Source organism: Mercurialis annua, linkage group LG7 (assembly GCF_937616625.2).
Source record: "Mercurialis annua linkage group LG7, ddMerAnnu1.2, whole genome shotgun sequence".
Taxonomy (NCBI): domain Eukaryota; kingdom Viridiplantae; phylum Streptophyta; class Magnoliopsida; order Malpighiales; family Euphorbiaceae; genus Mercurialis; species Mercurialis annua.
In genome coordinates this window covers 6,541,640-6,556,702 of record NC_065576.1, presented here as the reverse complement: position 1 = coordinate 6,556,702, position 15,063 = coordinate 6,541,640, and the positions used below count along the sequence as shown (strand labels likewise).

Here is a 15,063-nt window from a genome sequence, read left to right as displayed (position 1 = left end):
AACATCATGCCCAAGCATGAATTAAAGCAATTTATCAGAATAAGATTTCCCGAGAAATCAAAAGCAATTAAAAATAATTCAAGCGAAACGGCATCAACAACAAAAAAATATTAGTATCAAATCAAGACATAAAAATGACTGACTCGACACATTCCTATCGGTGTAGGCAGAAAGTTTAAAATTAAAAGATGACGTTTCAAAAGACAAGACACGAATCCTAATTCCGCAGTAGTTCCTATGACTCATTAACGACTTAACAGAGTAAACACATAGCATGCAAATGGCCTTGGTTTGAAACCAAAGCTCTGATACCAACTTTGTCACAACCCATTTTCATGAATCGTGACTGGCGCTAGGGTATGGGTATGGTTGTACCAAAACCCGTAGCAAGCCTTGCGGATAATCAACTTAAACATTTAAAACAATGTACCTGCAGAAAACCACATGCTCGGGGGCAACCGAGACTTCAGCCTAGTCCAGCAGTACATAAAGCAACATATATTCAAAGTATGCTATTCTCGAATTATAACTCCAACAGTATGGCAATATAATATAAATACCATAAACACTGTAATCATGCCAAAAGCAATAAAGTAATAGTTGGACCATAACAACAAACAATAGTCTAAAAATAAAACATAAATAATCTGATACTACTACTGCGGTCTAAGAGTTTAAAACAGTTCGACTCTTTTATTCTGAAATAAAATAAAGAACCTCCGAGAATGAAGAAACGGAGGTCGACCAAAGCTCAAATCATAAACCTGGAAAATTTGGGAAAACAACGGGGTCAGATTTACTGAGTAGAGTTTATATAACCATTTGCATTTATTAAGTTGAAAACCTTTAAAAACGTTTAATAAAATATTTTCATTATGGATTATCAATGAAACCCTAAACCACAATTCTAAATCCATTGTCGTGTCGGTGAGACGTATCTCAATAACCGATCCCCGACTATTACTTAAATAAATAGTGAGCCCAGGAGACGTATCTTCCACCGGTGCCCTCACTAAGGTGAGACGTATCTCAAACCTACCTCAATACCATGATCATTACCGGTGCGCACGCAGTCCCGATGATGCCCATCGAGTAGCACGTTCCAAATCAAATCCACAATGCCGAAAAACAGTTCGAAAAGCTGTTTATACATATACATATACAAAATATAATATTTGCTTAATAAAGAGGTAAATAGAGATATAAACTCACTGCTTGCTATTCCACGTGAAACTTGACAAGCAATCTAACTCTGGTTCGCCTCTGAAGTACGACCAGTCGACGAGTCTAAATAAAATATTGAAATCATAATTAAAATCAGACCCTAACTCTAAAGAGAACTAGACACCACATAGGACTAGCACAAACGAAAATTCAATGTAAAGCCAAGTGAGAGTAAACACAATACTCAAATAAATTATAATGCCAAAAAATAATACAAGTCTATTGGGTTCTCGCTTTAAAATCCGTTTCGGAAAATATTATATGAATAATTATTATTAAATAATAAATCAATTCAAATTCCAAAAATAATGGGTTAGCTGAGTTACCGATAACTACCAAGCTAACCACAAATGTCGGGCGACCCAAGTCTAACCCGGCCCAAATATTTTATCAAAAATATAACCATAGTTTATAATTCCCAAAAATAACAATTCTGATAAAATAATAATTTATAATTAAAGCGGAACTCAATAGCTTTATATAAAAGTAACCAATAGTTACTGACAATTACTTAACTAAAATAAGTTAAGAAAATAATTTAAAAGCTAAATTTACAATTTAACCAAATTGGCATATTAAGTCAATTTTTACAAAACAATAATTACCCAAAGTGTACCAATCATAAGATTAGTAGGTATAACTCAAATATTATATAATACATGTGCAATCGTAAAATTATTATAATTGAAATTTCTTTGAATTAAAGAGTTATATTTTAAACTTCAAGGACTAAACTATGATTCTATAACATTTTGAGAATCAACAAAAAAAACTACAATTTGCTGCATAAGAAAATAAGAAAGTGACAGTATAATTTCTCATGTTGGGCTACAAATTGAAGATTGTCCAAATAAGTCTAAAGGAAATGCTGGCAAGCTGGTTAAGGATCCCAACCAATATGAATTAATAAAATAATCATCAAATCCCGTACCCAGTAAGAATATCAAAACACAACCAATAATCACAAAAATCAAGTGTAATATCCCAAATTAAGAATCATAAAACTAGATATATATATATATATATAGGCCCAATAATACTTAAATCTCAAAGGTATTAGCGAGAAAGAGAATACCTTGTGTGACGAAAATACAGAGCCGAAATTGATATTTGTTTTTGGTCGGTTTTGTGTTTGTTTTTATCTAGATAAAAATTGTTAAGAGTCTTTATATACATTTAGTTAGATTAGGGTTTTATTTTAAAAATACAATTACAAACTTACCCTTTACAAATATTTTATTAATAATGGTATTTTTTTATTTAAAAAGAAAAACAATTATAAACTTATCCTTTACAAATATTTTATTAATAATGCTATTTTTTTTTTAAAAGGAAAAACAAACTAATTTCTTTTAAATACACATGAGAATTAGAATTACTTCTGACATGCCCAAAACCGAATTAAAGCCCAAGGTGGATCCCTTAGGCCCAAGGCATACAAAACAAGTCCAAACGACTTACCGAAAGTCACACGAGCCAAAACTCGATTTTCGAGAAATCAAAACAAGATCGAAAAATTCATCGGAATCAATCAATAAAATACAGGATGTTACAAAGCTTGTAAATGAATTAGCCGAAGAATGCTGCTCCAAAAGCCCCAAGTTGTTAAACAATGAATGGCAATACGTATTATGGACCCTAAATTATTTATATAGATAGTCAAATTGTTTCTCTTACGTCATCAATGAAAATTTTATTTGTTTATTCAAACCGGTAATTATTGTTCATGTTTTGAATTTATTGAATTGATAAATTTCATATATATATATATATATATATATATATATATATATATATATATTAGTAGTTAAAATATTAATTAATTAAATCAATTAAAATTAAATAATTTAATAAATATGATACAGATATGAAGTATAACCTTGATATTTTTAAAATCTTGCAAAATAGGACACACTGGAAATAAAATTTTAGTGTTCATTGAGTAAAAATATATATAATAAGTAAAATTATTATTGTTTATACTTTATACTTGAAACATTAAAATAATAAATTTAAAATAAAATTTAAAAATATTACATCTTAAACATGTTTATGTAAGATAAAAAAAACACTTAACGTTATATATTTAAAATGAATGTAGGTTAAAAAGAGTTTTTCAACATCAATGAAATATTTTCTCTCATTAAAAATCATTACATAAAAGAAATTATATAGCATTTACTCCTAAATATTCATTTATTCCTGGCGGTTTCTATCACGTATCAGACAGTGGTGGGTCTTTATCATTTTACATGCATAAAGTCTAAGACCAGATGTATAAGCGAGGTAGCTTTTATTTTTAGTTCTCTTGATGCATATTCAACCACTAATTATGTTTTCATGGTAATCCTATGTTTTATAAGATTTGGTGGACTTGCTGGATTTACTAAGTTAACGTAATTATGTTCATTAGCCTATAATACTGGATTTGATCATGCTTTGAAAAGCGATAAACAATCGGAACATGCCCAAACGCAGTTGATACACGTACAAGGTTAAAAATATTTTTTAACCTTGTAGATCCGGAGTGCCTAACACTCGTATGTCGTTTGGTAATCTCTGTGATCAGAATCTGACTTTGGTCAGAACACATAAGTTTCCCGTCTCGTCGATACGGTTCCACGATTTGAACCGGAGTCCATTCAGAGTTCAAACAAACCCGAAATCGCATCTGGAATATTCTGATTTCGTCGGGCTTAGGCTTCGAGGTTCGAATGACATGGTAGATTACAAATTTTGGCTTCTAGGCCCGATACAAATTGAGTTTGAATCATTACAGATATAAATGTGTCCTACAAATAATTAAATACAATTCCGTAGGCTCATACGGGGCTCGATTCTGAGTTCAAACAAAACCATAAACAAAAAAATACGATTGAACTACGTAGCGAAGATCTGGAAAGAGTCTGGGAGGAAAAACAGGCACCACCATGGCGCCACAAGGAATGGCGACGGCGCAATGGTGGCATGGCAGAGGCGCCATGGCAAGGTGGTGTTGGCACCGTCGTCTCTGGGTCGTGGGGACTCGTTGTTTCGGTTCAGTTTTCATGCAAACATGCTCAAAAAACCATAAAACGCAAAGGAAAGCATTCCAAAACATTTTGGGATCGAAACATCGTGTCTAGAATTGAATTAAACATCCTAGATACATGTTTATAAACTGAATTCATGGCAATCATGGCACAACAACTAAAAACACAACAAGCACGACAATCATGATATTCTATGTTATGAACATACATTGTAAGCGTCTGGATTAAGCAGTATCAATATGTTATATACCAACACATATAAATAGCCTATATACATGTTTCTAAGGCAATCATATTGAGAATTTAAAGGCATGACAATCATGAAAAGTAGTTTATATCAAGAACACAATTTAAGTTATTTCATAGCAACACAACCTAGCATGCGTTCTAACATGTCAAATTAACAGTTCTAAGCTATATGAAATAAAAAGTGATGAGAGAATGTATTGGGTCCTTTAAAGTACCGTTCTGAGTCCTTTGCCCATTTTCTAGTGATCCGGTCGTGATCCAGCTTCAAATCGATGTGCATCATTGCGTTCTTGAGTGATTGAAGCGTTTTAGCTTAATTTGATAAACTAATGTGTGTGGATTGGGGGGGGGGGTGCTAGGGTGGTTTGGCCACCACTTTATTTCCTAGGGTTTATTGTTTGTTTTGTATATCACCGATTTGACCTTTATCTAGGTTGTCATAGGGTCCTATTTATAGAGGTTAGATTAGAGGGGGTGCGAGCTATAATCTATGTTCTGCTAGGATTCAGTTAACTAGAGTTGTAGATGTATATGGAAACTGAACGAGTGCGAAGTGATAGAATTTTAAGATTAGAATTAGCTATTATTATTATTATTAATAATAGGACTAATTAATTAAAATTTGAATTTTATCTTGCATGTTAAGTAAAGGGGCACTAAAAGTCTATTTTGGTGCACAAAAGTATAAAAATGACTTCTAAGACCCTAAGAGTTTGGGTATTGGTCAATTTTAATCCGCCAAACATACAAATTGACACATAAACTTCTAAGACATTGCAATTAGTCCAATTTCTAGAATTAGATCACCATCTCTTTGGATTTTAATAGGCTATTTGCAGCTAATTATGTTTCAATCCCTCAAATTTGTAGTTGCGCATGGATCTTGCTAGCTTGAATTCAACTAAGCGGACCACAAACTTGTCATCCGGATAAATTTCTCTGAAAATAATAATTGGACGCTTCATTCCCTATCACTTTTTAAATATCCGGAAAATAGGTGTCTACAACGTCGTTTGGAATGAGAGATGTTAAAAGAACAAAATTTAAGGATTTTGCGCAATTTATAAATTTATCAAAATCCAATTTTTTTGTACGGAGAAATATCATGAGAATCCATAGATTATAACAACCCTTATCACCCAAATATGTTATTTGATTTTTTACATTTTAGATGAAAAGTTAAAGTCTATTACTTTTAATGAACGGTGAATTGTATTACGATTTAAATATTTTAAATATTTTTTTTTATGATTTTATATTCAATTTAAACTGTGAAATTTATAAGTATATCAATTCTACGTTTTATGAATTTAAAATATATGATAGTAAAATCATGAAATTTAAGTATATCAATTCTACAATTCAACCGATGCTTAAAAGTTTCCTCTGTAATTATTGGACGGAGGGAGTGTGTGTCTCAAATTAATATTGATGGCCAAAAGGGTCAACAAACGACTAATTAAACGTCGTTGACGGAATGTGGGGACAATAGACAACATTTTCACACGAGGGAATTTCATTTTTTTAATGTTTTTGTTTTCTGTGTTCAATCAGCGTTGAATATTGCTTATAAAAGATTGCAAATTTCTGACTTATCAGCTTACTGGAAAGACAAAAAAAAAAGGTGAAATTTCTCTTCAACATATTCTTGAATTTCGGTACCATTTTCACAGGTACTTAATCTTTTTTCAAGTTCATTCTTGAAGTAGAAATCTTATTTTTGGTACAAACAGATCCTTTTCTTCGTTAAAATTTAGTCAAGATTTGGATGTAATTGACTTCTTTAGCTTCCATTTCCAATTGGATTCTTGAATTTATTTTGTTTTGTTCTAATTTTTTCAGAGCTTTCTTGAAGTCTGAAGAAACAACTGAAGTTTGCTTTAATGGAAATAATATCCGATAAATGGTTTTCTGAATTGGTACGTTCAATCTACAGGTTAAACAATAAATATTTGAATTAAATTAATTTTCATTAAGAGTTTAATAGATTGTTTTTATTTACTGCAGGAAATGGAGGATGCAGCTGCTTTTAACTACCAATACCAAATAGACACACTAGATTACTCCATTGATGATCTTGAATTTCAATCTTTTCCTTATAACAACCAAATTTTCAATCATCCAAGTGTTGAGAATTTTCGAGCATCAACCGATCTGGATCAAAAACCAGCAAAACAGCTAAAATCTGATAGCTGGAATTCTTGCACTACCACTCATGAAAAGATCACTTCTCCTTCTTCATCTTCTCATATTATATCTTTCGAAAACTCGAATTCGTCTCCTCCTGCTGCTAAAAAGCCTAAGATTGAAACAGGCTCTGATGAAAATGCGAAATATCCGTCTAGTTTGTTCAATCCAGGTTCTTTGGAGGATCGATATGGATCAACTTATTTTAATAATAATTCCAATAAACAAAGAAATAATAAGAAGGGTGGTGCAGTAATAAGTAGGAATCCTCTATATGCTCAAGATCATGTGATGGCGGAAAGGAAGCGCCGAGAAAAGCTTAGCCAGCGTTTCATTGCTCTTTCTGCTGTTATTCCTGGTCTCAAAAAGGTACTATAATTTAACTTAATCTTCATTTTTATGGTGAATTTTGTTATTTTTATGGAGTAATTTTTATTAACATTTAATGAAAGTAAAAGGCAAGAGAATTTTGATCCATTTAAGAAATTGAATGATTGAAATTAAAATGTACAACTATTTAGTGGTTGATGGAAATAAATTATTTGACAGTTTGGTAGTTAATTTATTTCTAGGTCTATGATAATTCGGTTTGAGGTCGAACCAAAACCAATTTATCAGATAAAACCCCTTCTATAAAAGGTAGAAAATTAATTTAAATCCAGACATGCAGTAGGTACAACATAAAATCTAGCAATATCTGAAATAAAAATGCTAAAATTAAAAATGGGAAAGTATACGTTTTATATAATTAGATTCTGATAAGGATTTCGGAAAACAAAAATGAAATAGTCAAAATGTAGAATTCGATAAATTTTCGTACAACAGATACTCAATTGATAAATTTTACATATGAAAATGTTCATGTTGATTTACAGATGGACAAAGCTTCTGTTCTTGGAGATGCAATTAAGTACGTGAAGAATTTACAAGAACGCGTAAAGACATTAGAGGATCGATCTGCAATGAAATCAATGGAATCAGTAGTTTTCGTGAAGAAATCAAAAGTTTATGTTGATGAGGAGTCATCATCATCAACTGATGAGATTAATTCTGAGGAAATATATGACCAACTTCCGGAAATTGAAGCAAGGATTTCAGACAAAGATGTTCTGATTAAAATCCATTGTGAAAAACAAAAAGGTTGCTTGATGAAGATATTATATGCACTGGAAAAGTTTCATTTGGATGTGATCAATAGCAGTGTGATACCTTTTGGAAACTCCACCATTGATGTTACTATTATTGCCCAGGTATACATACAAATCAACTTTTCTCCTCTTTTAAATTTATATATTAGGCAAAATGTATACGTCTATCCATAACTTTAACGTGTATATTAAATTTATGATATTTTTAAAATTATATCATTTTTTTTATAATAAATAATGTCATATTTACCATCATTTTTGTGATACTTATCGAATATATATATCAACAATCAATTTGAATATAATGTAGTGTGATGCTATACGTCAATTAATGTGTACAAAATTGATATTACATATGAAGTATAAGACATCGTGCTACTGCATTAGTTCCAAATTAGGTTCACCGTGAATTAGTTAATGAGTAATTTATCACTTACTAAACCTGATTCTCTGACTATGAATAAACGTGAATTCTTTTAATCCATACATTGTTCATATTTTAATGATGGTAAAATGAATTTACCTATTTAGAATTTTATTATTTTTTTTATAAATTACCTGTTTAAATTAGATGTTGAATTAAAGAGTAAAAGATATTAACTATATATAAAGTGTACGAATTTAATCACTAATTTTTTTTATTTCTTTTGTATTTTGGCTATAAATTGCAGATGGATGGTGAATTTTCCATGACAATAAAAGATCTCTTGAGAAACCTGAGACAAGCTCTACTTAATTAAGCATCTGGGACTGAAATAACAGCAGCAGCTTTTTAACTTTGTTTGTTTGTTTGATGTTTCCATTACCACCTGCGAGAAATATTATCTATTTCTCCCTTATGTTTCCATTTTTAGCAGCAGATGGGTTTTTTAGGGCAAATGATGCCCTAGTTTCTTAAGCGCGGTTGACTTGTTGACCACGTTTACTTACCCACGTGCTGAATATATGGAGTTTGGGGCTTATTAGGGTTTTTTTGACCATTTTTTAGGTTTATGTCAAAGAAAATGTAGCACTTTTTAAGAAGTTTCTGGCCTATTTCCAGTTGTTGCACGTGTACAGGTTGTCAAAGTTTGATTGATTATCTAATTAATAATTAATGTTTAGTATAATATGATTTCTTTTTCTTTATATTTAGACCTGCTGTATAAAATAATAACTGTATTAATTAAGTTGAACTTTTTATATATTATCTTGCTTTAGAGAAGTTGAAGTTTACAATTCTTTAATTTGATTAGTGGAGACATTTATTGTTGCTTTCTCTTGATATACTCCCTCCGTCCCACTTAAGAAGGGACATATCCCTTTTACACATAAATTAAGAAAATAATAATTACTCTTAGTTTTTCTTATTTTACCCCTATTAATTATTGTCTTGTAGTTTGTGTGTAGAGTATTAGCTTTAATTAAAGAAAGAGAAAATGAGGGTATAAAAGAGAATTCCTTATAAAATGGCACAAAAACCATGATTTGGCCTTCTTATGTGGGACAAAAAAAATTGAGATATGTCCCTTCTTAAACGGGACGGAGGGAGTAGCTTTCTTTTTATATTATTGTTGATTAAATTTGAATTGTTAAAATACAAATAATATTTCGTTCGAGTTATTGTGAGATTAGGCGCCGTAAAGGTAAATAGAGGTTAATGAGAAACAATTCAACAATAATAAAATAAAAGAAAAATTCTATTTAATCCACCATTTTTTTACCATCTTTAATGTCCTTTCTTATGTGATAATATTTCCCATCAAAAATATATATCTCAAAAAGACAATATTTAATGCATCCAATCTTTATTGTCGCCAATGTGTGCCTAACTTGATTGGTTAAGGCGTCTCTAAGTGCATTGAGAGGTTGTGAATTTGAACGACGCCTCGATAACTAATAACTAACATGAAACTCTAAAAAGTCGATTTCCACTTTTAATAAAAAAAAAATTATTGTCACGTTAGATGGATTAAAGAATATGAGTTAACGTTAAAAAGAAAAATTATATAGCATTATTCAAAATAAAATAATACAGGTTAATTATCTATAAAATCATGACCTTTACACCAAATTTCAAAAATAACACGATTTTTAAAATATTTCAATCACAAACACTGCCTTTCATTTATTTTTTAAAATAACATCAGCGATTTTTAGTTGCATTTTTTCTGATGTGGCATGACACGTGGCAGACACATCAGGTGTTCAAGTCAGCAAAATTTCACCGAAAAATGTGCCAATGATAAAATTGAAAAGAAATAAAAGGTGGTGTCTATGATTGACACATTTTAAAAGTCATGTTATTTTTGAAACTAAGTGTAAAGATCATGATTTTATATGTAATTAACCCAAAAATAAAGATCAAAATATTTTTGTTGGTATTACCATGAGGTATACTGAACGTGTCCCAACTATGTAACGACATCTTCAACTTTTTCACATCAAACTAATTTCCACTCGAGTCGGATAGGTCCTTATGGGAGATAAAACTCTAACCCGAAATTTTAAACGGCTGCATACATGAGAGTACGGTTCAAATCCGCGACCTTACTTAAACTGAGAGCGCGCCTTACTAATCCACCCGCACCTTGGGGTTGGTAAACATATTTTATGTATTCATATTTTTAACTATGATGACCAATATATCTTAAAAAAGTCTGTGACTATCTGATCTCCAATTGTGATATATCCATTAAATTTATTTTTGATATTTATTTTTATAATAGTGATTTAATTTTAATTCTATAAATGTTTATTATACATAACTAATCTTTTATTTCAACATGAAAAGTATTATGTGGATCTAAAATTAAGATTATATGTATGAAATCCGAATAAAAATTTGAAATGATGGCTAGATATATTTATTATAAATTACAAAATTGACTGATCAACAAATTATATTTAAGGATTTATCTGTTATTTTAGTTAAAGATGTGGATAAATAATCGTCGTGCCATAAACAATTAAATCGGATCCCCAATATGTCTCTCTCTCTAAATCCTAACCCCTACCAAAACCCTAGACGATTTCCCCAACAAGATCACCGTGTTTCTTCAACTAAGCTCCATGCCAGTCTATCTTCTATGTTGCTTACAGTCTTCTATTTCGAGAACTTCCCAGACAATTGGTTTTATTCGGATCTTCAGAGGTGTTTTCAAAAGTATGATATCTATGGAAGAGTATCCCTAGCAAGGAAACCGAATAAGCGGAATCGACGTTTTTAGTTTTTACGTAGAAGGGATTATAATTGCAACTGATATTCTTTCTCATTGGTTCTTATAAGATTAGGGGTTCCATGGATAAATATCCTTTTTACGAAGGGTTCTGTCTCGCATCATAATCGTAGTATCCCCAAAAGCCAGTTCGCTAGATTATTGCTCCATCAGTTCGGGACTCTCGTTCTTATGTTCAGGTTCCAAAAGATAAGCCACTTTCCTTCATTTCAATTGTAGAATAATTCTCATGTTCCTTGATTGTAAAGGTGAAACGTATTTCTGATATCTTCTACGATTCTTATTCTTTAGTGGGAGGGCGTTTTTTTCATGAGTAATTTTGCCAATACTTTGGATAATGAACTTTTTGTCAAATCTGTTACTTTAGATTTCATTGACAGTGTGATGCCATGGGATGGGAATTTCAGATGGGATTAACACTATGTTTGGGTAACAAGTCAGGGACTCCATTTATTTCATGATATGTAGATTTTTTCAAGATGATGGGTGATCACTTGGTCAGTTTCATTTCTACTCATCCATTGGCAATGGTGAAGGAGAGAATTGACCCGGCTTCAGTTTTCTTCTCTACGAGATTTCAATTTATTGATTCTTCTATTCTTATATTTATTAATGATAAGGAGTATGATATTTATGTCCATTACACTAATGTTCTAGTAGTTCTATCTGCTTCTATGGGCTTGGAATCTGATTTAGACACTTTAGATTAGGGGTGAGCAAAAATCGAGTCGAACCGAAAAACCGAGTCAAACCGAACCGAAAAACCGAACCGAAAAAATAGTGGTTAAAATGGTTTGGTTTGGTTTTTAATATAGATAAATTACGGTTTTCGGTTTCGGTTTGGTTTTAGCGATCGGTCACCGAACCAAACCGAAAAACCGAAACAATTAATGAAGGCTGTTTTGGTAATTTAAATACAATATTATATATACACTAATTAAAGCTAAAACCCTAATATTTCCACTCTGCCGCCACCCTTACCCCTGACCCTCACCAAATTCTTTCATTCCCTTTCCCCTTTTCTCATTTTCTTTCTTCATCTCCTTTTCATCAACCCTAAATCAAAACAAATACTCTAATATTTCATTAAAACTACTTCTCCGTCATGTGTTTTTATTCATTTTCAGTTTTATTATTTCTTTTTCTATCTCTAATCGATTTTATCATTCGATTATTAACATTGATCCGCAAAGATATAAACCATGGAATATGTAGTGATATTTTTGAAGCAAAACATGATGTTTGTAAGGTAAAAGATCTACTTTTTTTTCAATCTTGACAATTTTTTATAAATCTATCTTTTTTTTGGCAAAAAACCAAAACGAGCAAGCTGCTATAGACCAAAAAAACTGTTTTCAGCACAAGGCTGATACAAGCAAGCAAAAGCTAAAAAACAGCTAAAAACAGCTAAAAGCTCAACACAGGATCAGAACATAAACTTAGATACAAGCCTTAATGCTTTTGTAGCATTCTTCAACTGAAGTCCTCTTAGAATTGAAGACCATATCGTTCCTGGCTTTCCAGATGAAGTATACAGCAGCAGTGAAAGCATTCCTTCTCTTCTTTGCTTCCACAGATCTCCCTCCTGCTCTTCTAGAAAAATAGGAGACCTCTCTGGTCCAGGAAAACTCTCTTCTTCTAATACCAAGATCATTCAATATCCTCCTCCAAATGTCTCTTGAGAAATTACACTCAAAAAACAAATGGTTCATGCTTTCACTCTGCACATTACACAAACTGCAATTGTCTTCATTTATCACTTTCCATTTTTTCAGTTTATCTTTAGTCTTCAACCTGTCATGAATTACCATCCAAGTAATGAAAGCAAACCTTGGAATGTTTCCAAGCCAAACAAGTTTATTCCATTGCACTCTACTTCTCTCAGGCACCAGATTTCTCCACACACTACTGATAGTGAATTTACCATCATTTCTGACTTTATAAACCACAGTGTCATCACAATCACTTCTGACTCTGTAATTCTCTTTGATGAAATCCCAGGCATTGCTAGTAATATCATTAATAGGATCAGGAAGAGACCACCTCCCATCTCTCCACAGACTGCAAATCTTTGTAGCCTTTTTAATATCAGAATCCTTGATGTCAATCCCAGGGAATCTCTCCATCACAGATTGCCCATTCATCCATGGGTCACCCCAGAAGAAGAACAACTCCCCATTCCCCAGCTTATATTCAAACAGGTGAGCAATATAAGGTCTGACTTTCAGCATATTCCTCCAACTCCATGAACTATCTAAAGGTTTAGATATACCCCAAAAACTAGACAATCTGAGTTTATTAGTTATGACCCAAGTAGCCCATAAAGAAGGTTTAAAGGAGATAACATTCCAAATATTCTTAGTAATAGCAGCTATATTCCACATAAAAATAGCCTTAATGCCTAACCCTCCTTCTTTCTTATTGGTGCACACAGAGTCCCACTTCACAGGACTGCCTTTCTTATTAGTATCCCCATGCCAAAGATATCTCCTGCACTTCTCCTCAACCCCTTTAATAATTGCCTTAGGCAGCATAAAAACAGAACACCAATAGACATGCATACTTAACAGAACAGAATTGATCAACTGCAATCTACCCGCATAAGAAAGACACTTAGAGGTCCAAGAAGAGATTCTAGCTGCAATTCTTTCTATCAACTCATTGCACATACTTTTAGACAACTTTGTGGACATAAGGGGAAGACCAAGGTACTTTACAGGCAAGCTACCTTCTTTAAAACCCATTATCATAAGGATTCTATCTTTTACTACACCATCTGGGCCACTAAAATACATAAAGCTTTTGTTCAGGTTAGGGCACAAACCTGAGATTTGAGAGAATTCAGATAAGGTATTCTTCAGGATGGACACTGACTGGTTGTCACCATTACTGAACAAAAATAGGTCATCTGCAAAAGCCAGGTGACACAGGTTGATCTTCTTACAGCTTTTGTGATGTTTGAAACCTGAACCCTCCATGGTGTTCATCTCAAGACTTCTGGGCAAATAGTCCATACAAAGGACAAAGACAATGGGAGATATAGGGTCCCCCTGTTTCAGACCTCTGGCACTATGGAAGTAACCACAGCTCTCACCATTGACTTGAACTGAGAACATAGCACTTCTAATGCAGGTCATGACTAGCTTGATAAACTTGTTGTCAATGTTCAACCCCAGCATGACTTCCTCTATGAAATCCCACTCTACAATGTCATAAGCCTTCTGTATGTCCACCTTCATAGCACATGATTCACCTTTTTGTCTGTGATAGTTCCTTACTAGCTCATGAGCCAGTAATATATTATCTGCAATGCCTCTACCAGGGATGAAAGCAGACTGGCTTTTAGAAATAATTCTGTCCAAGACACAACTCAATCTTCTAGCTAGAATCTTAGAAATCACCTTGTACAACACATTGCAGCAGGCTATTGGTCTGTAGTCACTTATGGACTCAGGTATGTCCACTTTAGGAATGAGAGAAATACTGGTAGAATTTGCCTGCTTCAACATTCTACCAGTATTGAAAAATTCCATCACAACTTTAGTAATATCACCCCCAACTACACTCCAACCTTTCTTATAGAAAGCACTTCCAAAGCCATCAGGCCCTGGAGCCTTGTCATCATTGATGCTGAACAGGGCCTTTTTTATCTCCTCAACAGTGACACTCCCACTTAACATTTCATTCTCCTCACTGTTTACCACTAAGCCTTTCTCAAAGACCCTGGGATTTACATTCTTCCTATTCTCCATCTTATCCCTGAAGAATTTGATGTAATGTTGCACAATACCTTCCTTAAGCTGCTCAGATTCTTCAACATAATCCCCATTGACTTTTAATTTGATGATCCTTTTCCTAGTTCTCTGCTTGATACATCTGTGGAAGAACTTTGTGTTCCTATCCCCCAGCTTAATCCATTTAACTCTGGATTTCTGCCTTAATATACTTTCCTCCCAATTAATCAACTTCAAAAAATGCTTGTTCACTGCCCTTTCCTCATCCATG

General features: G+C 32.6%; 1 protein-coding gene across 1 annotated transcript; it reads left to right on the top strand.

The window, feature by feature from the left end:
- Nucleotides 1–2,586: 2,586 nt before the first annotated feature.
- On the top strand, nt 2,587–8,949 carry LOC126656698 (transcription factor bHLH25-like). Its single transcript, XM_050351306.1, has 8 exons — nt 2,587–2,850; nt 3,451–3,567; nt 4,045–4,251; nt 6,105–6,178; nt 6,361–6,424; nt 6,513–7,061; nt 7,568–7,942; nt 8,512–8,949. The coding sequence occupies exons 1-8, from the start codon at nt 2,587–2,589 to the stop codon at nt 8,578–8,580; spliced, it is 1,719 nt and encodes a 572-aa protein (XP_050207263.1). The 3' UTR covers nt 8,581–8,949.
- Nucleotides 8,950–15,063: the final 6,114 nt, after the last annotated feature.

Excerpts from the sequence above, each read along its gene's own strand:
- LOC126656698 (XM_050351306.1), top strand. The coding sequence starts at position 2,587 with ATGAGAATTAGAATTACTTCTGACATGCCCAAAACCGAATTAAAGCCC. Across the intron at positions 6,425-6,512 it reads ATAAATGGTTTTCTGAATTG|GAAATGGAGGATGCAGCTGC; the intron begins GTACGTTCAATC and ends TATTTACTGCAG. Across the intron at positions 7,062-7,567 it reads TTATTCCTGGTCTCAAAAAG|ATGGACAAAGCTTCTGTTCT; the intron begins GTACTATAATTT and ends GTTGATTTACAG.